The 23399-nt window shown below is 37.1% G+C and overlaps 2 protein-coding genes across 11 annotated transcripts in view; both read left to right on the top strand.

The window, feature by feature from the left end:
- LOC139976355 (uncharacterized) overlaps positions 1 to 15225 on the top strand; it is a 96916-nt gene extending 81691 nt beyond the window's left edge. The window contains exon 4 of the mRNA XM_071985048.1: positions 15203 to 15225. Within this exon, the coding sequence (XP_071841149.1) occupies positions 15203 to 15225 (23 nt within the window). The remainder of the gene's footprint in view (positions 1 to 15202) is intronic.
- Positions 1 to 23399, top strand: part of LOC139976171 (uncharacterized) — a 192145-nt gene that overhangs the window by 162896 nt on the left and 5850 nt on the right. For 9 of the 10 annotated variants that reach the window (XM_071984664.1, XM_071984663.1, XM_071984665.1 and 6 more), the window contains 7 exons: positions 15436 to 15633; positions 16651 to 16752; positions 17915 to 18042; positions 18660 to 18894; positions 20609 to 20773; positions 21846 to 22192; positions 22728 to 23249. In XM_071984664.1, coding sequence (XP_071840765.1) covers positions 15436 to 15633; positions 16651 to 16752; positions 17915 to 18042; positions 18660 to 18894; positions 20609 to 20773; positions 21846 to 22192; positions 22728 to 23249 — 1697 coding nt within the window. Of the gene's footprint in view, positions 1 to 15435; positions 15634 to 16650; positions 16753 to 17914; positions 18043 to 18659; positions 18895 to 20608; positions 20774 to 21248; positions 21292 to 21845; positions 22193 to 22727; positions 23250 to 23399 lie in introns of those variants that run through there. The other variant, XM_071984673.1, reaches the window with a different exon arrangement.

Below are 23399 nucleotides of genomic sequence, written 5' to 3'. Positions count from 1 at the left end.
ACAAGTGAAGGAAGTTTCACCAAAGTTGAAATAGAGACAGATGCATCAACCATACCAACAACAACTATAGTAACTTTGGAAGAAAAAACACCTGAATCAACATCAGAGGTTATAACTAGTGATGTGTTTTCTACTGGGATTTCAGCAAGTTCAGAAGTAACCACTCAGGAACATTCCACTGCAACAGAAAGTACTGTTACAGAGTCATCTACAGCAGCTACTACCTTTCATTCCACTACTGATGGTACAATATCTCCTTTTACAAACATAAGTCAGGAGGTTGCCTCCAGTACCAAAGGAATCATCACCACTGAGACACCATCCTCTTCTGCAGAAAGTACTGAACAACGTATTCTCATTTCATCAACAAGTGAAGGAAGTTCCACCAAAGTTGAAAGAGAGACAGATGCATCAACCAATCCAACAACAACTATAGTAACTTTGGAAGAAAAAACAACTGAATCAACATCAGAGGTTATAACTAGTGATGTGTTTTCTACTGGGATTTCAGCAAGTTCAGAAGTAACCACTCAGGAACATTCCACTGCAACAGAAAGTACTGTTACAGAGTCATCTACAGCAGCAACTACCTTTCATTCCACTACTGATGGTACAATATCTCCTTTCACAAACATAAGTCAAGAGGTTGCCTCCAGTATGAAAAGAATCATCACCACTGAGACACCATCCTCTTCTGCAGAAAGCACTGAAGAAGGTATTCTCATTTCATCAACAAGTGAAGGAAGTTCCACCAAAGTTGAAATAGAGACAGATGCATCAACCAATCCAACAACAACTATAGTAACTTTGGAAGAAAAAACAACTGAATCAACATCAGAGGTTATAACTAGTGATGTGTTTTCTACTGGGATTTCAGCAAGTTCAGAAGTAACCACTCAGGAACATTCCACTGCAACAGAAAGTACTGTTACAGAGTCATCTACAGCAGCAACTACCTTTCATTCCACTACTGATGGTACAATATCTCCTTTTACAAACATAAGTCAAGAGGTTGCCTCCAGTATGAAAAGAATCATCACCACTGAGACACCATCCTATTCTGCAGAAAGTACTGAACAAGGTATTCTCATTTCATCAACAAGTGAAGGAAGTTCCACCAAAGTTGAAATAGAGACAGATGCATCAACCAATCCAACAACAACTATAGTAACTTTGGAAGAGAAAACAACTGAATCAACATCAGAGGTTATAACTAGTGATGTGTTTTCTACTGGGATTTCAGCAAGTTCAGAAGTAACCACTCAGGAACATTCCACTGCAACAGAAAGTACTGTTACAGAGTCATCTACAGCAGCAACTACCTTTCATTCCACTACTGATGGTACATTATCTCCTTTTACAAACATAAGTCAGGAGGTTGCCTCGAGTATGAAAAGAATCATCACCACTGAGACACCATCCTCTTCTGCAGAAAGTACTGAACAAGGTATTCTCATTTCATCAACAAGTGAAGGAAGTTCCACCAAAGTTGAAATAGAGACAGATGCATCAACCATACCAACAACAACTATAGTAACTTTGGAAGAAAAAACACCTGAATCAACATCAGAGGTTATAACTAGTGATGTGTTTTCTACTGGGATTTCAGCAAGTTCAGAAGTAACCACTCAGGAACATTCCACTGCAACAGAAAGTACTGTTACAGAGTCATCTACAGCAGCAACTACCTTTCATTCCACTACTGATGGTACAATATCTCCTTTTACAAACATAAGTCAAGAGGTTGCCTCCAGTATGAAAAGAATCATCACCACTGAGACACCATCCTCTTCTGCAGAAAGTACTGAACAAGGTACTCTCATTTCATCAACAAGTGAAGGAAATTCCACCAAAGTTGAAATAGAGACAGATGCATCAACCAATCCAACAACAACTATAGTAACTTTGGAAGAAAAAACAACTGAATCAACATCAGAGGTTATAACTAGTGATGTGTTTTCTACTGGGATTTCAGCAAGTTCAGAAGTAACCACTCAGGAACATTCCACTGCAACAGAAAGTACTGTTACAGAGTCATCTACAGCAGCTACTACCTTTCATTCCACTACTGATGGTACAATATCTCCTTTTACAAACATAAGTCAGGAGGTTGCCTCCAGTACCAAAGGAATCATCACCACTGAGACACCATCCTCTTCTGCAGAAAGTACTGAACAAGGTATTCTCATTTCATCAACAAGTGAAGGAAGTTCCACCAAAGTTGAAATAGAGACAGATGCATCAACCAATCCAACAACAACTATAGTAACTTTGGAAGAAAAAACAACTGAATCAAAATCAGAGGTTATAACTAGTGATGTGTTTTCTACTGGGATTTCAGCAAGTTCAGAAGTAACCACTCAGGAACATTCCACTGCAACAGAAAGTACTGTTACAGAGTCATCTACAGCAGCTACTACCTTTCATTCCACTACTGATGGTACAATATCTCCTTTTACAAACATAAGTCAGGAGGTTGCCTCCAGTACCAAAGGAATCATCACCACTGAGACACCATCCTCTTCTGCAGAAAGTACTGAACAACGTATTCTCATTTCATCAACAAGTGAAGGAAGTTCCACCAAAGTTGAAATAGAGACAGATGCATCAACCAATCCAACAACAACTATAGTAACTTTGGAAGAGAAAACAACTGAATCAACATCAGAGGTTATAACTAGTGATGTGTTTTCTACTGGGATTTCAGCAAGTTCAGAAGTAACCACTCAGGAACATTCCACTGCAACAGAAAGTACTGTTACAGAGTCATCTACAGCAGCTACTACCTTTCATTCCACTACTGATGGTACAATATCTCCTTTTACAAACATAAGTCAGGAGGTTGCCTCCAGTACCAAAGGAATCATCACCACTGAGACACCATCCTCTTCTGCAGAAAGTACTGAACAAGGTATTCTCATTTCATCAACAAGTGAAGGAAGTTCCACCAAAGTTGAAATAGAGGCAGATGCATCAACCAATCCAACAACAACTATAGTAACTTTGGAAGAGAAAACAACTGAATCAACATCAGAGGTTATAACTAGTGATGTGTTTTCTACTGGGATTTCAGCAAGTTCAGAAGTAACCACTCAGGAACATTCCACTGCAACAGAAAGTACTGTTACAGAGTCATCTACAGCAGCAACTACCTTTCATTCCACTACTGATGGTACAATATCTCCTTTTACAAACATAAGTCAGGAGGTTGCTTCCAGTACCAAAGGAATCATCACCACTGAGACACCATCCTATTCTGCAGAAAGTACTGAACAAGGTATTCTCATTTCATCAACAAGTGAAGGAAGTTCCACCAAAGTTGAAATAGAGACAGATGCATCAACCAATCCAACAACAACTATAGTAACTTTGGAAGAGAAAACAACTGAATCAACATCAGAGGTTATAACTAGTGATATGTTTTCTACTGGGATTTCAGCAAGTTCAGAAGTAACCACTCAGGAACATTCCACTGCAACAGAAAGTACTGTTACAGAGTCATCTACAGCAGCTACTACCTTTCATTCCACTACTGATGGTACAATATCTCCTTTTACAAACATAAGTCAGGAGGTTGCTTCCAGTACCAAAGGAATCATCACCACTGAGACACCATCCTCTTCTGCAGAAAGTACTGAACAAGGTACTCTCATTTCATCAACAAGTGAAGGAATTTCCACCAAAGTTGATATAGAGACAGATGCATCAACCATACCAACAACAACTATAGTAACTTTGGAAGAAAAAACACCTGAATCAACATCAGAGGTTATAACTAGTGATGTGTTTTCTACTGGGATTTCAGCAAGTTCAGAAGTAACCACTCAGGAACATTCCACTGCAACAGAAAGTACTGTTACAGAGTCATCTACAGCAGCAACTACATTTCATTCCACTACTGATGGTACAATATCTCCTTTTACAAACATAAGTCAAGAGGTTGCCTCCAGTATGAAAAGAATCATCACCACTGAGACACCATCCTCTTCTGCAGAAAGTACTGAACAAGGTATTCTCATTTCATCAACAAGTGAAGGAAGTTCCACCAAAGTTGAAATAGAGACAGATGCATCAACCAATCCAACAACAACTATAGTAACTTTGGAAGAAAAAACAACTGAATCAACATCAGAGGTTATAACTAGTGATGTGTTTTCTACTGGGATTTCAGCAAGTTCAGAAGTAACCACTCAGGAACATTCCACTGCAACAGAAAGTACTGTTACAGAGTCATCTACAGCAGCTACTACCTTTCATTCCACTACTGATGGTACAATATCTCCTTTTACAAACATAAGTCAGGAGGTTGCCTCCAGTACCAAAGGAATCATCACCACTGAGACACCATCCTATTCTGCAGAAAGTACTGAACAAGGTATTCTCATTTCATCAACAAGTGAAGGAAGTTCCACCAAAGTTGAAATAGAGACAGATGCATCAACCAATCCAACAACAACTATAGTAACTTTGGAAGAAAAAACAACTGAATCAAAATCAGAGGTTATAACTAGTGATGTGTTTTCTACTGGGATTTCAGCAAGTTCAGAAGTAACCACTCAGGAACATTCCACTGCAACAGAAAGTACTGTTACAGAGTCATCTACAGCAGCTACTACCTTTCATTCCACTACTGATGGTACAATATCTCCTTTTACAAACATAAGTCAGGAGGTTGCCTCCAGTACCAAAGGAATCATCACCACTGAGACACCATCCTATTCTGCAGAAAGTACTGAACAAGGTATTCTCATTTCATCAACAAGTGAAGGAAGTTCCACCAAAGTTGAAATAGAGACAGATGCATCAACCAATCCAACAACAACTATAGTAACTTTGGAAGAGAAAACAACTGAATCAACATCAGAGGTTATAACTAGTGATGTGTTTTCTACTGGGATTTCAGCAAGTTCAGAAGTAACCACTCAGGAACATTCCACTGCAACAGAAAGTACTGTTACAGAGTCATCTACAGCAGCTACTACCTTTCATTCCACTACTGATGGTACAATATCTCCTTTTACAAACATAAGTCAGGAGGTTGCCTCGAGTATGAAAAGAATCATCACCACTGAGACACCATCCTCTTCTGCAGAAAGTACTGAACAAGGTATTCTCATTTCATCAACAAGTGAAGGAAGTTCCACCAAAGTTGAAATAGAGACAGATGCATCAACCAATCCAACAACAACTATAGTAACTTTGGAAGAAAAAACACCTGAATCAACATCAGAGGTTATAACTAGTGATGTGTTTTCTACTGGGATTTCAGCAAGTTCAGAAGTAACCACTCAGGAACATTCCACTGCAACAGAAAGTACTGTTACAGAGTCATCTACAGCAGCAACTACCTTTCATTCCACTACTGATGGTACAATATCTCCTTTTACAAACATAAGTCAAGAGGTTGCCTCCAGTATGAAAAGAATCATCACCACTGAGACACCATCCTCTTCTGCAGAAAGTACTGAACAAGGTACTCTCATTTCATCAACAAGTGAAGGAAGTTCCACCAAAGTTGAAATAGAGACAGATGCATCAACCAATCCAACAACAACTATAGTAACTTTGGAAGAAAAAACAACTGAATCAACATCAGAGGTTATAACTAGTGATGTGTTTTCTACTGGGATTTCAGCAAGTTCAGAAGTAACCACTCAGGAACATTCCACTGCAACAGAAAGTACTGTTACAGAGTCATCTACAGCAGCTACTACCTTTCATTCCACTACTGATGGTACAATATCTCCTTTTACAAACATAAGTCAGGAGGTTGCCTCCAGTACCAAAGGAATCATCACCACTGAGACACCATCCTATTCTGCAGAAAGTACTGAACAAGGTATTCTCATTTCATCAACAAGTGAAGGAAGTTCCACCAAAGTTGAAATAGAGACAGATGCATCAACCATACCAACAACAACTATAGTAACTTTGGAAGAAAAAACACCTGAATCAAAATCAGAGGTTATAACTAGTGATGTGTTTTCTACTGGGATTTCAGCAAGTTCAGAAGTAACCACTCAGGAACATTCCACTGCAACAGAAAGTACTGTTACAGAGTCATCTACAGCAGCAACTACCTTTCATTCCACTACTGATGGTACAATATCTCCTTTTACAAACATAAGTCAAGAGGTTGCCTCCAGTATGAAAAGAATCATCACCACTGAGACACCATCCTCTTCTGCAGAAAGTACTGAACAAGGTACTCTCATTTCATCAACAAGTGAAGGAAGTTCCACCAAAGTTGAAATAGAGACAGATGCATCAACCAATCCAACAACAATTATAGTAACTTTGGAAGAAAAAACAACTGAATCAACATCAGAGGTTATAACTAGTGATGTGTTTTCTACTGGGATTTCAGCAAGTTCAGAAGTAACCACTCAGGAACATTCCACTGCAACAGAAAGTACTGTTACAGAGTCATCTACAGCAGCTACTACCTTTCATTCCACTACTGATGGTACAATATCTCCTTTTACAAACATAAGTCAGGAGGTTGCCTCCAGTACCAAAGGAATCATCACCACTGAGACACCATCCTATTCTGCAGAAAGTACTGAACAAGGTATTCTCATTTCATCAACAAGTGAAGGAAGTTCCACCAAAGTTGAAATAGAGACAGATGCATCAACCAATCCAACAACAACTATAGTAACTTTGGAAGAAAAAACAACTGAATCAAAATCAGAGGTTATAACTAGTGATGTGTTTTCTACTGGGATTTCAGCAAGTTCAGAAGTAACCACTCAGGAACATTCCACTGCAACAGAAAGTACTGTTACAGAGTCATCTACAGCAGCTACTACCTTTCATTCCACTACTGATGGTACAATATCTCCTTTTACAAACATAAGTCAGGAGGTTGCCTCCAGTACCAAAGGAATCATCACCACTGAGACACCATCCTATTCTGCAGAAAGTACTGAACAAGGTATTCTCATTTCATCAACAAGTGAAGGAAGTTCCACCAAAGTTGAAATAGAGACAGATGCATCAACCAATCCAACAACAACTATAGTAACTTTGGAAGAGAAAACAACTGAATCAACATCAGAGGTTATAACTAGTGATGTGTTTTCTACTGGGATTTCAGCAAGTTCAGAAGTAACCACTCAGGAACATTCCACTGCAACAGAAAGTACTGTTACAGAGTCATCTACAGCAGCTACTACCTTTCATTCCACTACTGATGGTACAATATCTCCTTTTACAAACATAAGTCAGGAGGTTGCCTCGAGTATGAAAAGAATCATCACCACTGAGACACCATCCTCTTCTGCAGAAAGTACTGAACAAGGTATTCTCATTTCATCAACAAGTGAAGGAAGTTCCACCAAAGTTGAAATAGAGACAGATGCATCAACCAATCCAACAACAACTATAGTAACTTTGGAAGAAAAAACACCTGAATCAACATCAGAGGTTATAACTAGTGATGTGTTTTCTACTGGGATTTCAGCAAGTTCAGAAGTAACCACTCAGGAACATTCCACTGCAACAGAAAGTACTGTTACAGAGTCATCTACAGCAGCAACTACCTTTCATTCCACTACTGATGGTACAATATCTCCTTTTACAAACATAAGTCAAGAGGTTGCCTCCAGTATGAAAAGAATCATCACCACTGAGACACCATCCTCTTCTGCAGAAAGTACTGAACAAGGTACTCTCATTTCATCAACAAGTGAAGGAAGTTCCACCAAAGTTGAAATAGAGACAGATGCATCAACCAATCCAACAACAATTATAGTAACTTTGGAAGAAAAAACAACTGAATCAACATCAGAGGTTATAACTAGTGATGTGTTTTCTACTGGGATTTCAGCAAGTTCAGAAGTAACCACTCAGGAACATTCCACTGCAACAGAAAGTACTGTTACAGAGTCATCTACAGCAGCTACTACCTTTCATTCCACTACTGATGGTACAATATCTCCTTTTACAAACATAAGTCAGGAGGTTGCCTCCAGTACCAAAGGAATCATCACCACTGAGACACCATCCTATTCTGCAGAAAGTACTGAACAAGGTATTCTCATTTCATCAACAAGTGAAGGAAGTTCCACCAAAGTTGAAATAGAGACAGATGCATCAACCAATCCAACAACAACTATAGTAACTTTGGAAGAAAAAACAACTGAATCAAAATCAGAGGTTATAACTAGTGATGTGTTTTCTACTGGGATTTCAGCAAGTTCAGAAGTAACCACTCAGGAACATTCCACTGCAACAGAAAGTACTGTTACAGAGTCATCTACAGCAGCTACTACCTTTCATTCCACTACTGATGGTACAATATCTCCTTTTACAAACATAAGTCAGGAGGTTGCCTCCAGTACCAAAGGAATCATCACCACTGAGACACCATCCTATTCTGCAGAAAGTACTGAACAAGGTATTCTCATTTCATCAACAAGTGAAGGAAGTTCCACCAAAGTTGAAATAGAGACAGATGCATCAACCAATCCAACAACAACTATAGTAACTTTGGAAGAGAAAACAACTGAATCAACATCAGAGGTTATAACTAGTGATGTGTTTTCTACTGGGATTTCAGCAAGTTCAGAAGTAACCACTCAGGAACATTCCACTGCAACAGAAAGTACTGTTACAGAGTCATCTACAGCAGCTACTACCTTTCATTCCACTACTGATGGTACAATATCTCCTTTTACAAACATAAGTCAGGAGGTTGCCTCGAGTATGAAAAGAATCATCACCACTGAGACACCATCCTCTTCTGCAGAAAGTACTGAACAAGGTATTCTCATTTCATCAACAAGTGAAGGAAGTTCCACCAAAGTTGAAATAGAGACAGATGCATCAACCAATCCAACAACAACTATAGTAACTTTGGAAGAAAAAACACCTGAATCAACATCAGAGGTTATAACTAGTGATGTGTTTTCTACTGGGATTTCAGCAAGTTCAGAAGTAACCACTCAGGAACATTCCACTGCAACAGAAAGTACTGTTACAGAGTCATCTACAGCAGCAACTACCTTTCATTCCACTACTGATGGTACAATATCTCCTTTTACAAACATAAGTCAAGAGGTTGCCTCCAGTATGAAAAGAATCATCACCACTGAGACACCATCCTCTTCTGCAGAAAGTACTGAACAAGGTACTCTCATTTCATCAACAAGTGAAGGAAGTTCCACCAAAGTTGAAATAGAGACAGATGCATCAACCAATCCAACAACAACTATAGTAACTTTGGAAGAAAAAACAACTGAATCAACATCAGAGGTTATAACTAGTGATGTGTTTTCTACTGGGATTTCAGCAAGTTCAGAAGTAACCACTCAGGAACATTCCACTGCAACAGAAAGTACTGTTACAGAGTCATCTACAGCAGCTACTACCTTTCATTCCACTACTGATGGTACAATATCTCCTTTTACAAACATAAGTCAGGAGGTTGCCTCCAGTACCAAAGGAATCATCACCACTGAGACACCATCCTATTCTGCAGAAAGTACTGAACAAGGTATTCTCATTTCATCAACAAGTGAAGGAAGTTCCACCAAAGTTGAAATAGAGACAGATGCATCAACCATACCAACAACAACTATAGTAACTTTGGAAGAAAAAACACCTGAATCAAAATCAGAGGTTATAACTAGTGATGTGTTTTCTACTGGGATTTCAGCAAGTTCAGAAGTAACCACTCAGGAACATTCCACTGCAACAGAAAGTACTGTTACAGAGTCATCTACAGCAGCAACTACCTTTCATTCCACTACTGATGGTACAATATCTCCTTTTACAAACATAAGTCAAGAGGTTGCCTCCAGTATGAAAAGAATCATCACCACTGAGACACCATCCTCTTCTGCAGAAAGTACTGAACAAGGTACTCTCATTTCATCAACAAGTGAAGGAAGTTCCACCAAAGTTGAAATAGAGACAGATGCATCAACCAATCCAACAACAATTATAGTAACTTTGGAAGAAAAAACAACTGAATCAACATCAGAGGTTATAACTAGTGATGTGTTTTCTACTGGGATTTCAGCAAGTTCAGAAGTAACCACTCAGGAACATTCCACTGCAACAGAAAGTACTGTTACAGAGTCATCTACAGCAGCTACTACCTTTCATTCCACTACTGATGGTACAATATCTCCTTTTACAAACATAAGTCAGGAGGTTGCCTCCAGTACCAAAGGAATCATCACCACTGAGACACCATCCTATTCTGCAGAAAGTACTGAACAAGGTATTCTCATTTCATCAACAAGTGAAGGAAGTTCCACCAAAGTTGAAATAGAGACAGATGCATCAACCAATCCAACAACAACTATAGTAACTTTGGAAGAAAAAACAACTGAATCAAAATCAGAGGTTATAACTAGTGATGTGTTTTCTACTGGGATTTCAGCAAGTTCAGAAGTAACCACTCAGGAACATTCCACTGCAACAGAAAGTACTGTTACAGAGTCATCTACAGCAGCTACTACCTTTCATTCCACTACTGATGGTACAATATCTCCTTTTACAAACATAAGTCAGGAGGTTGCCTCCAGTACCAAAGGAATCATCACCACTGAGACACCATCCTCTTCTGCAGAAAGTACTGAACAAGGTATTCTCATTTCATCAACAAGTGAAGGAAGTTCCACCAAAGTTGAAATAGAGACAGATGCATCAACCAATCCAACAACAACTATAGTAACTTTGGAAGAGAAAACAACTGAATCAACATCAGAGGTTATAACTAGTGATGTGTTTTCTACTGGGATTTCAGCAAGTTCAGAAGTAACCACTCAGGAACATTCCACTGCAACAGAAAGTACTGTTACAGAGTCATCTACAGCAGCAACTACCTTTCATTCCACTACTGATGGTACAATATCTCCTTTTACAAACATAAGTCAAGAGGTTGCCTCCAGTATGAAAAGAATCATCACCACTGAGACACCATCCTCTTCTGCCGAAAGTACTGAACAAGGTACTCTCATTTCATCAACAAGTGAAGGAAGTTCCACCAAAGTTGAAATAGAGACAGATGCATCAACCAATCCAACAACAACTATAGTAACTTTGGAAGAAAAAACAACTGAATCAACATCAGAGGTTATAACTAGTGATGTGTTTTCTACTGGGATTTCAGCAAGTTCAGAAGTAACCACTCAGGAACATTCCACTGCAACAGAAAGTACTGTTACAGAGTCATCTACAGCAGCAACTACCTTTCATTCCACTACTGATGGTACAATATCTCCTTTTACAAACATAAGTCAGGAGGTTGCTTCGAGTATGAAAAGAATCATCACCACTGAGACACCATCCTCTTCTGCAGAAAGTACTGAACAAGGTACTCTCATTTCATCAACAAGTGAAGGAAGTTCCACCAAAGTTGAAATAGAGACAGATGCATCAACCAATCCAACAACAACTATAGTAACTTTGGAAGAAAAAACAACTGAATCAACATCAGAGGTTATAACTAGTGATGTGTTTTCTACTGGGATTTCAGCAAGTTCAGAAGTAACCACTCAGGAACATTCCACTGCAACAGAAAGTACTGTTACAGAGTCATCTACAGCAGCTACTACCTTTCATTCCACTACTGATGGTACAATATCTCCTTTTACAAACATAAGTCAGGAGGTTGCCTCCAGTACCAAAGGAATCATCACCACTGAGACACCATCCTCTTCTGCAGAAAGTACTGAACAAGGTATTCTCATTTCATCAACAAGTGAAGGAAGTTCCACCAAAGTTGAAATAGAGACAGATGCATCAACCAATCCAACAACAACTATAGTAACTTTGGAAGAAAAAACAACTGAATCAACATCAGAGGTTATAACTAGTGATGTGTTTTCTACTGGGATTTCAGCAAGTTCAGAAGTAACCACTCAGGAACATTCCACTGCAACAGAAAGTACTGTTACAGAGTCATCTACAGCAGCAACTACCTTTCATTCCACTACTGATGGTACAATATCTCCTTTTACAAACATAAGTCAAGAGGTTGCCTCCAGTATGAAAAGAATCATCACCACTGAGACACCATCCTCTTCTGCCGAAAGTACTGAACAAGGTACTCTCATTTCATCAACAAGTGAAGGAAGTTCCACCAAAGTTGAAATAGAGACAGATGCATCAACCAATCCAACAACAACTATAGTAACTTTGGAAGAAAAAACAACTGAATCAACATCAGAGGTTATAACTAGTGATGTGTTTTCTACTGGGATTTCAGCAAGTTCAGAAGTAACCACTCAGGAACATTCCACTGCAACAGAAAGTACTGTTACAGAGTCATCTACAGCAGCTACTACCTTTCATTCCACTACTGATGGTACAATATCTCCTTTTACAAACATAAGTCAGGAGGTTGCTTCGAGTATGAAAAGAATCATCACCACTGAGACACCATCCTCTTCTGCAGAAAGTACTGAACAAGGTACTCTCATTTCATCAACAAGTGAAGGAAGTTCCACCAAAGTTGAAATAGAGACAGATGCATCAACCAATCCAACAACAACTATAGTAACTTTGGAAGAAAAAACAACTGAATCAACATCAGAGGTTATAACTAGTGATGTGTTTTCTACTGGGATTTCAGCAAGTTCAGAAGTAACCACTCAGGAACATTCCACTGCAACAGAAAGTACTGTTACAGAGTCATCTACAGCAGCTACTACCTTTCATTCCACTACTGATGGTACAATATCTCCTTTTACAAACATAAGTCAGGAGGTTGCCTCCAGTACCAAAGGAATCATCACCACTGAGACACCATCCTCTTCTGCAGAAAGTACTGAACAAGGTATTCTCATTTCATCAACAAGTGAAGGAAGTTCCACCAAAGTTGAAATAGAGACAGATGCATCAACCAATCCAACAACAACTATAGTAACTTTGGAAGAAAAAACAACTGAATCAACATCAGAGGTTATAACTAGTGATGTGTTTTCTACTGGGATTTCAGCAAGTTCAGAAGTAACCACTCAGGAACATTCCACTGCAACAGAAAGTACTGTTACAGAGTCATCTACAGCAGCTACTACCTTTCATTCCACTACTGATGGTACAATATCTCCTTTTACAAACATAAGTCAGGAGGTTGCCTCGAGTATGAAAGGAATCATCACCACTGAGACACCATCCTCTTCTGCAGAAAGTACTGAACAAGGTATTCTCATTTCATCAACAAGTGAAGGAAGTTCCACCAAAGTTGAAATAGAGACAGACGCATCAACCAATCCAACAACAACTATAGTAACTTTGGAAGGAAAAACAACTGAATCAACATCAGAGGTTATAACTATTGATGTGTTCTCTACTGGGATTTCAGCAAGTTCAGAAGTAACCACTCAGGAACATTCCACTGCAACAGAAAGTACTGTTACAGAGCCATCTACAGCAGCTAGTACCTTTCATTCCACTACTGATGGTAAAATATCTCCTTTTACAAACATAAGTCAGGAGGTTGCCTCCAGTACCAAAGGAATCATCACCACTGAGACACCATCCTCTCCTGCAGAAAGTACTGAACAAGGTACTCTCATTTCATCAACAAGTGAAGGAAGTTCCACCAAAGTTGAAATAGAGACAGATGCATCAATTGAACCAGCAACAACTGTAGTAACTTTGGAAGAAACAGGTTAGACAGTGACATGTTCCACTTTTCATTCCACTACTGATGTTGCATCACCATGTTTGCTAAGACGTCTACTATAGTATCTCAAATTATATTTTTATTTCACAGACCTGAAGCATATTTTCATATTTGATTGTGATGTTTCAAATCTTTTTGAATTGTGTTAAACTGACTTGTGAGAATGGTAACTCAAAATCTACATGGTACTAATAACCTTCATAATCAATATGTCTGCACTATTGGTGAACTTTAAGGCTAATTTTGTGCATTTGATGTAAACATGTTAAGCTCTAGACTGGAAGCTTGGATGAACTTAATAATTTGTTGGTGGTTTTACTGTAGTGAGAGTAAGAACCTGCCCTTTCATTTTTATTGGGAGGTCAATGTCATTTTGGTCACTACTATCCAAAGTCTGAATACCATGGCCACATAACTCAGGGAGTAAACTTGGATTTATTTCTTGAGAGCAAAGTCATTGATGTCAACAGACATCACAGTTTAGAAACTTTATAAAGTATTCCAAAAGCAAAGCTCGAATGAACTTCATTCCAGGAATGTGAATCCATCTTAGCCAGTGCAAAAACCCTATGGGCTTTTTAAATTTTTGTTTCATTTTAAGGGGGGGAGAGTTAAATGTCATTTGATGTCAACAAATGTTAGAGTTTTGCACTCCAAGTTTTATTTTTGGTATTAACATGCTCACAACATTGTCAGATTTTGACCTCTGAAAATAATACTTCACCCATTAGATAAAGAGTAGGCATCTTGTGGACTCACATAAAATTATGTTGACTTGTCAGTATCATAAATACAATTCAGAAACTATACAAACCATTTACAAACTTTTCAATCTACAAACTTTCCATGCTTCATTTCTTATGAGTGTGACTATGTGGTTTACTATGACACCTCCATGACACCAAAAGTGGTGTTCTACTGGCAAATGTGGGAATCCAAAGTATGCAGTTCAACCAAGCTTTAATTTTGTTTAACACCCTAAGTTCCCTCCCCCAGAATCAATACCAATCTTGAACTCAATATGGTATATGCTTTTGCTGTAGTTGATGAGGCAAATATTCATTTACTGAACAGGCTGTATATTGAGTCAAGTCACATGGTATGTGCACATTGATATTTTAGGTCTTAACAAATCATATGGTTTCTTCAGATATGGTATGTGCACTTATCGTACGGTATATCTTTACATATGGTATGTGGATATATAGTACTTATCATATGGGATATCTTCACATATGGTATGTGGATATAAAGAACACTTATCATATGGTATATCTTCACATATGTTATGTGGACATATAGTACACTTATCGTACAGTATATCTTCACATATGGTATGTGGATATATAGTACACTTATCATATGGTATCTCTTCACATATGTTATGTGGACATATAGTACACTTATCAAATAGCATATCTTCAGATATGGTATGTGCACTTATCATATGGGTATATTTTCACATATATGGTATATACCTATTGATATATATGAGTATATTAACCTATAATGGATTTCTCTTTAGCACTTATTTTATTTTTTATTAATTTTATTCAGGCAAAAGATTGATAGATACCTGACATTTCTGTCATCTATTCATGTTTTACCGGAAATTGGAAGCTGCCGTTTATACTACAGTATTTCAATTTGTAAAGAAGATTCTTAAAATATGTATAGCATCCATATTTGTTAATGATCTTTGCTTTAACTGCTTTCCAGTTCAAATTGGAAGCAATATATGTGGCTTATTGAAATTATTTGTGATCTACTTTGATTTCATGAAATTGCAGGTCAGTGTCAAGTCACTTTGCCAAATGAATATGCTTACCACATATCTGCAAACAGTAGAGTCCAGAGGGAGTTTTATGACCATAATGAAACTATCCATTACGGTTGCATCAATGGCTATGTATTGTCAGAAAGCAGCATTCACAAGACAGTGTGTTGTGGAGGCAAACTGACTCCTGATCGTTTACCAGAATGTCAAGGTACGTGTGTGTTACTAGAAATTAGTTGCTGATATTTGAAATATTTCAAATGATATCTTAGTACTATAAGTTTTAAGATTGTTGATAACTAAAAAAACGTTAATTTAAATTTGAAAATTACTTGCTGAAAATAGACTTATTTAATATTCAAAATCCTTATGCACAGTTTTGCAGAGCTGGATGATGTTTCAGCAGATTGTCAAAAGATGAAAATATTATCCTAACACACTGTAGCATACACAAAGTGGAGCCTATACCGCAATTTTTGTTAAGTTACATGATTTTTTTTTTACCCTAGGCTCATCCCTGATAAATAGAACTGAGTAACAGCTGTATTAATGCTACAGTGGCATCAATAACCCCATGCACTGATCAAATGAAGGCACTTTTTACCATTAACAAGTCATGTGACTAATGGATCTTTAGTCTTACCATATGCAGCCACATGGCAGTGTCTTGTTGCGTAAGATGATAAAAGTCACAATCAAAATGAAAAATAACCATGATGTGTAAATTTGATTGATATGGGATATAGCTCTGAAAGGTACTTGTTACGTCTTATTGCGTTTTCAGGATTTCCAAAGTTTTAACTTTTGTAAATCTTGTCCGGTTAGTGTCCTGACAAGTTTCAAACACTGTTTTATGTAACTTTTTGCTGTTTTGGAGCCTTGGGAGTCTTCATTGTTGATTGAAAGTTTTACTGTGTCCGGATGGCATAAATAGGACCACAATGTTTATCTTCTTTCCGGAGTTTGGTCATTCTAGGAGTGTCCGGAAGTCATGATCTTTGACTGGAAGGAGCACAACTGTCTTTATTATGATGACTTATTATGATATATATATATCATGTATTTCATGGATTTGCTCAAAAGTAAAAAATGACATCCAGAATGAACAATGAGTCAGTTATTTTCTCAGTTTTTTTAAAAGTGTGATCAATTTCTCATGCCCATGTCAAATCTTATCTGGGTTTGTTGATATTTTTTAGTTTCTTTTACATTTTCTTTTGCTGAGCAGAATGCAATTTAGAATGTGGACCACGGAGGAGGTGTGACATTATCAACGGCCAACCAGCGTGTGTTTGTGACAAACGCTTCTGGCTGGATGAAGAATGCCGAGGTATTTTTTATTGTATCCAAAATACTCTATTTGGAAGTTTGAAATTGAACTTCAGTTTTCAGTTTTGCTATCCATTTAATTACAGATTATATTAACTTTGCACTTTCCTCAAGTTAGTTCATCAGAATATACTTCAAGACAATCATTCATTGCATTCAAAATGTGTACTTAATGTAATAATCCTATTTTTGCAACCCTCATGAAGCATTCATATGTTAGGGGTGGGTGGGGGAGGGGACAATGAGTTTTGGAACTTAACATGTTGTGTCTTGTTTCCTTCAAATGCCAATAAACTTTGCTCATTGCATATCATTGCCAAATCTTTAAACACGATAACTCAAAACTTCCATCTTTGTGAAGTTCATACCTGGTATGTAGATCCTCTTGGTTAGTAGACTACACTATTTTGAGTGATGGGGTCTATCTTCATTTGCAGTCAAATTTGGTAAAGGTCTAAAAACCTTGTAAAAATGATAACTCAAAAGTACCTCGAGGTTGATTTTTATAATTGGTACGAAGATTAAGCTTGATGAGTACAAGAACCCCATTGAAATGTTTAGAGGGCAAAGGTCATTTGAGGTCAACAGAGATCAAAGTGTGAAAACTCTGTAAACACGATAACTCAAAAAGTGCTGCTTGGTTGCAATTCATACTTTGTGGTATGAAGCTCCCTCTTGGTCAGTAGAATTAAGTATCTTATTGACATCTATCAAAAATGTGGCAATTAAGGAATAACTAAGCCAACCGGCTTTCTGGGTTAATTAGCATATTTTAGCCAAACCGAGTACATATCCAGATAGGGAATGGGCTTGCTGACTGGTTAGCAGATTTCGGTATGAGGTAAGGTACCCCAAATTCTCCATGAAAAAATGGTATCAACAAAATTGTTTGGCTCATGAAATATTTATATTTCTTAAATAGGAATGTGAGCTATCTTGTTTATAAGGGGGCTAGTGTAAGAGTATATGCACAATAGAAGTTGATGATAAGAATTGTCACATTTTCAGAAGCATATTTAAGAATCAGCAAATGTAGCAAAAGTATGAATGAACTTAAGTTGCAATGTACTCCCCCCCCCCCCCCTCCATCACAAAAAAAAAAAAAAATTAGAGATGAATATATATATCATAGTTTGATCTTACTTTTCTGAATATTTTCACAGAAACATATCATCTGAAAGGTTCCTTCATCATCCTGTTAGAGGACACGTTGCCGGCTCATCTGGACTCACAGTGTGATGTCAATGGCCCGGATAAAGTAGAAAAGCTGACAAATGAGATTCGAAGAGGGGTATTATGAATGTACTCTTACATTATCTAAAACATCAAGCAACATTTAGGCCTAACATTCGGCAGATAATCCCACTGCAGATTACATCTAATTTGTAAATCTCAATTACTCGATGTACATAGCTGCATGGTTCAATTGCTTCAATTAGGGAATGGTATATCCTTTCACCCTACCCTACCCCACCCCCCCCCCCTCACTTCCCCTGGCTACACACATCAGGACAGTTCAACACCTTTGATCAAACACTTTACAGAGCTGGCCATCTTTTATGTCATTTTTGTAATAATTTAAAGTTAGCCTTTGTTTTGCTCTTTCTATAGTGCTAAATTTAATTTTCTTTTTGATAAAATTTCTCATATTAACTTTCATTAAATTTCGACATTGCATGATTATCACTTAATGCTTAAATTTACCACACATACTATTAATTTCAAGCACACAAAACAAAAAGATTGAAACATTATGGAAGGTCTCGTATTATACTATACACATGTCATATATGGAATGTAACTGACATTAAATCAAGGATACAACTGCAACCGTTGAATTATTTAAATGATCAAGCAATAAGGAAAGATTTTGTGCTGAACTTTTCTGTTTCTTTTTGTCCTTTGTAGATTGAAACAGCAGTGAGGAATCATTCCTTAACCTCCCAAACCTACATTCGTAATGAGGTACTTCAGTTGAGGGAAGGAAGTATACATGTCGACTATCTTCTCACTTTAAAGAATGATGCAGTCAATGCGTCCACAGTCAACCAAATTATCATCAATGAAACAAGAGCGAATGGAATTTTGAATACCTTACCAAGTACAAATCTGACCATTGATATACAATCTTTTTCAATGAATGGTATGTAGTATATACATGTGCACTTATATTTGATCATGCTAATAGTATGTAATATATTCATGAGCACAATATTTGATCATGCTAATAGTATGTAAATATTCATGAGCACTTATATTTGATCATGCTAATAGTATGTAAATATCCATGAGCACTTATATTTGATCATGCTAATAGTATGTAAATATACATGAGCACTTATCTTTGATCATGCTAATGGTATGTAATATATACATGCGCACTTATCTTTGATCATGCTAATGTAATATATACATGAGCACTTATCTTTGATCATGCTAATGTAATATATACATGAGCACTTATATTTGATCATGCTAATGTAATATATACATGCGCACTTATCTTTGATCATGCTAATGGTATGTAATATATACATGAGCACTTATATTTGATCATGCTAATGGTATGTTATATATACATGCACGCTTATAGTTGATCATGCTAATGTAATATATACATGCGCACTTATCTTTGATCATGCTAATCCTAAAAAAACTGTCACTAAATGTTAAAATAGTGATAATTAAACCATCCAGTTATTATACGGTAAATTAACCATAGTTTTGAAACTTCAGAAAGTGGGAGAAAACAATCAATCTTACATAACATCTTTCCTTGTGGTTACTTGGGGGGGGGGGGGTATTGATGTGGGGATTAATGGGGATTAGGGGAGATGTTGAAAGGTGAGGAGGAATGGTAAAATAAAAATAAAGGGAAGCAAATATCAAACTAGCTCTGTTATTAACTTTAATTTGTTTTCATATTTATATGTGAATGATTAAACCAGTTATTTACATCTTTGTTTGTAGTCTAATTGTTTTGTAGGTGTAGTATTTTTTTCATTTGTGCATGTTGGTGGAGGTTAAAGGTCAAGGGTCAGCAGTGCTTAAATAAAAGCATCATAGCCTAAGCTATCCTAATTAAGTAAGGAAATCTTGCACAACCACATGCATATGTCATATATATCAAACACACTCATGTATTTTCTGTGTTGGTAATCCAATGTATGGATGACCCTGTGTCACAATAAAACCCATATTTAGATTTACAGTAATGCCACCTATACATGGAGTATCCATTGTACAGACATGTTGTTTACTATAAACAAATATTCAGGGTTTTATAGTGTTTTACACGGGTACCAAAAATTGGGAACTGGGTACCCGAGGCTCTTACCCGTCGGGTATCCACGTACCCAGAAATTTGTCTATTTACCTTCTGGTATAGCTATTTTCAATATATTGCAAATTGAATGCTATAATATATCAAGTGTATTTTTCTCTGACAATGTGTCCATGTTCATACATTTTCGTTAATTTCAATTTGGAATTGTTTCTTTCAATTAACCTGTTATCAATAAAAATTTGTAGTTTTCGAAACATTTTTAAACTTCTTAAAAAGTAAAAGAAAAGGAATATAAACATTCAATAAACACATTTAAAGGATTCGGGTAACAAATTAGGAACCGGGTAGTAGAGCATTGGGTGGGTACCCCGGATAACCTGTGCAACCACCGGGGTTTTAAAAGCATACATATGTGTAATTTTCTTCGTTCTGTACCATCAATATCAATCTTTTGAACTCACTCTATTCATGAAAGCATGATTTATAAGTCTATTATTTATCATCTGATTTGAGTCATTATTGTAAAATTCACTTCGTTTTTGTTTATCTTGTCATTCATTGACTTATTCAGACACAGCAAACTTGGATTGGTGTGGTTTCCATATTGACACATGTTCTGTATTGGCAACATGTCAAAATGATGGTTATCGTTATACGTGTGAATGCATCAATGGTACAGAAGACTTTTCTCCGGATGGATCGAGAGGCAGGGACTGCAGATTTGTTCAGAAACCAGGTAAGGCCAAATATTATGTATAGAAAACTGGAAGGAGTTAATGGTGTCTGGTGAAGATAGTATAGATCAGTTTTACATGCAGACAGCTCTAATGCATAACTTTGCTCAGTATTAAACTTAGTAAAACTTAAAATAAAATGAAACCAAGTTCAATGAAGTTCTGTTGAATGCTTTCAAATGAAATTCAACTTGAAATTGGTGAAGTTTACATCGAGAATAAAAATAAAATATTTTACATATTTGCACCTAATGAGGGAAAGTTATTGCATAATGCAATATGTGCTTCACCACCTTTTTGGCCTTAATGTCGCTATTATTTGGTCATTCATTTGGTTTTAAATATATTTTTGTTCTTTTTCTGTTTTTCTTTGGGGGGGGGCTGGTGGGTGTGTAGAGGGGTGGGTAGGTTGTTCAGCACTATCCATGGAAAGCACCATAAAAGAATAAGATAATTATGCTTAACTTGTTACATCAGACAAAAAGCTGTTAACACATTAAGCTGATGTTTATCCTATGCTAACTGCTGTCTGGTAGGCTTTAACCTTATATAATTCAAACAGTGTATGCATGTGACGTTAGCATTATCGATGCTCTAAAGGTCCTTGTAAGATCAAGAACTGCAGATGGAAGAGTGGATGCAAGGGCCATCTACGGTCCTATGAAGGGTGTTTTACACTTTCTCCCTGAAACGTTGTTGTACAACCTATCCTCTTCAACTAACACCACCAAAACTAGCATGGCCAATAGCTATGTTCTACTGCATAATATACAGAATTAGCAAAGTCACTCCATTGATGATGGTATCCGTGCTGTACTCTCGCATGGACAGTGGGTAATAGCTGAAATCAATTGAAGGCTTTAAGATCAATTTTCATCTTACTTATTCACAGATATTGCTTCGTTTTTTTTTTAAATAGTATGTGTAGGTGGGACAAGTTGTCCTGAACCCTCAAAGAAGAAGTGTTTAATGCACTGAATGTTAACAGACTAGAAGTTATAGTGTTTGCAAGCTTGCTTAAACTTGTTTAAAAGTGTTGAATATTTATTAATTTTCTTATTCTCCTTCTTACAGCACCTTTCTGGAAGCCTGTATTAGCTATTACTTTATGTGCAGTATTTTTGCCCATACTCCTAATCCTGATTTGTCTGTACGTGCTTCTTGCCTGCTGTAAGACACCAGAGAGATCAGAGACCTATACTCCAAATGACCACCCCAGTGTCTACCTTTTAAATTATAAACGTCAGACGACAGAAGAAGCTAAGAAAGATCCGGAAATACCTCTCTTCTTTGAACAAGATATCCTGGACGGAGAAGTTGCCGCTAGTGTGGGAAGTGATTCCAGCAGTTCCTCCTACAATAGTGAAGATGATGATAGACTACAGAGTCTCCTGGAGTATCTACAACGAGCACTGCCTGTGGTATGAATCTCAGTATGTTTGCTAGTGTTTAGGATTGCAGAAGAGGACAGTAAAAAACATTTATATGTGAGATGTTTATTGGTTTAAACAGAATCACATTTATGTAACCCAGGCCAAAGAAAATCACAGTTAAAATTATTAATTTGATTACAGTCATCTCGTGATAGCAACAAAGTATCCTTATTATTATCTTGGTCTAATTTTTCTACTCCAGAAGAAAACGCTTATAATATATGTGATAATATACGTGATAATGTATATGATAACATATGTGGTAATAATGTGACATAATATGTGGTAATATATGTGACATAATACGAGATAATATATGTGATATAAGACGAGATAATATATGTGATATATATAATACAAGATAATATTGGTGAGAACATACAAGATATTAATGTGATAATATATTGATAATATTTGTGATAACATATGTGATAATATATTAACTGATTTCACAAATTAATTTCATAAATCTTTCATGCCATTAACCAGAATCTGACTTATCTGTTCTCTTCATTGTTAATAGGATTATCACTCCACCTTATCAATTGCTGGTTCTAAGGAATCTTCCACTCCTGAACGTGATCATAGCAGTGAAGAGGCAGCAGAAGTTATACCTGATAATGATAGATCATTGGGACAGAGGATGTCGTATTACCTGCCTCAAGAGGAACGCAGAGGTGGATCATCGGCAGCAATCCCTGCTGGAAGAAGAGAAGGAATTAGACAGAGGCCAACTAAACCCACTGCTCATAGAACATCGAGAGCTGATCATCAGGGAATTGATAATTTGTATTATATCTATGAGGATGATTATGGAAGGAGACCACCATCAATTCTGGAACCAGCAGACACTGATGATATAGATATTAGGATACAAGAGAGAGATGTTCATGACATAGATGAAGAAAGAAGCCAAAGAAAACCTCTCGATGAGAAAGTGCGAAAGGTTTATTGTCCTCATCATAAATCTTCACGGAGTGATTGTTGTCTTACATATAATTTAAATGATTCTGCCTCGTCTTCTGGTCAAACTGACCACAATTTGGTGAGTTAATTTGTTGGAAGATTGCCATTTCAGTACTAGCATATGACAATAGGTGCTCTCAAAATAAATTAATTTTGATATATTTGACACAATTTTTGAAGTGAAATCCAGGACTTACCAAAAGCATCTGAAACGACCCGTATAGTAACA

The sequence above is a fragment of the Apostichopus japonicus genome, chromosome 11 (assembly GCF_037975245.1).
Source record: "Apostichopus japonicus isolate 1M-3 chromosome 11, ASM3797524v1, whole genome shotgun sequence".
In the NCBI taxonomy this organism is placed as follows: domain Eukaryota; kingdom Metazoa; phylum Echinodermata; class Holothuroidea; order Aspidochirotida; family Stichopodidae; genus Apostichopus; species Apostichopus japonicus.
This window is presented reverse-complemented; position numbering and strand designations above follow the sequence as displayed.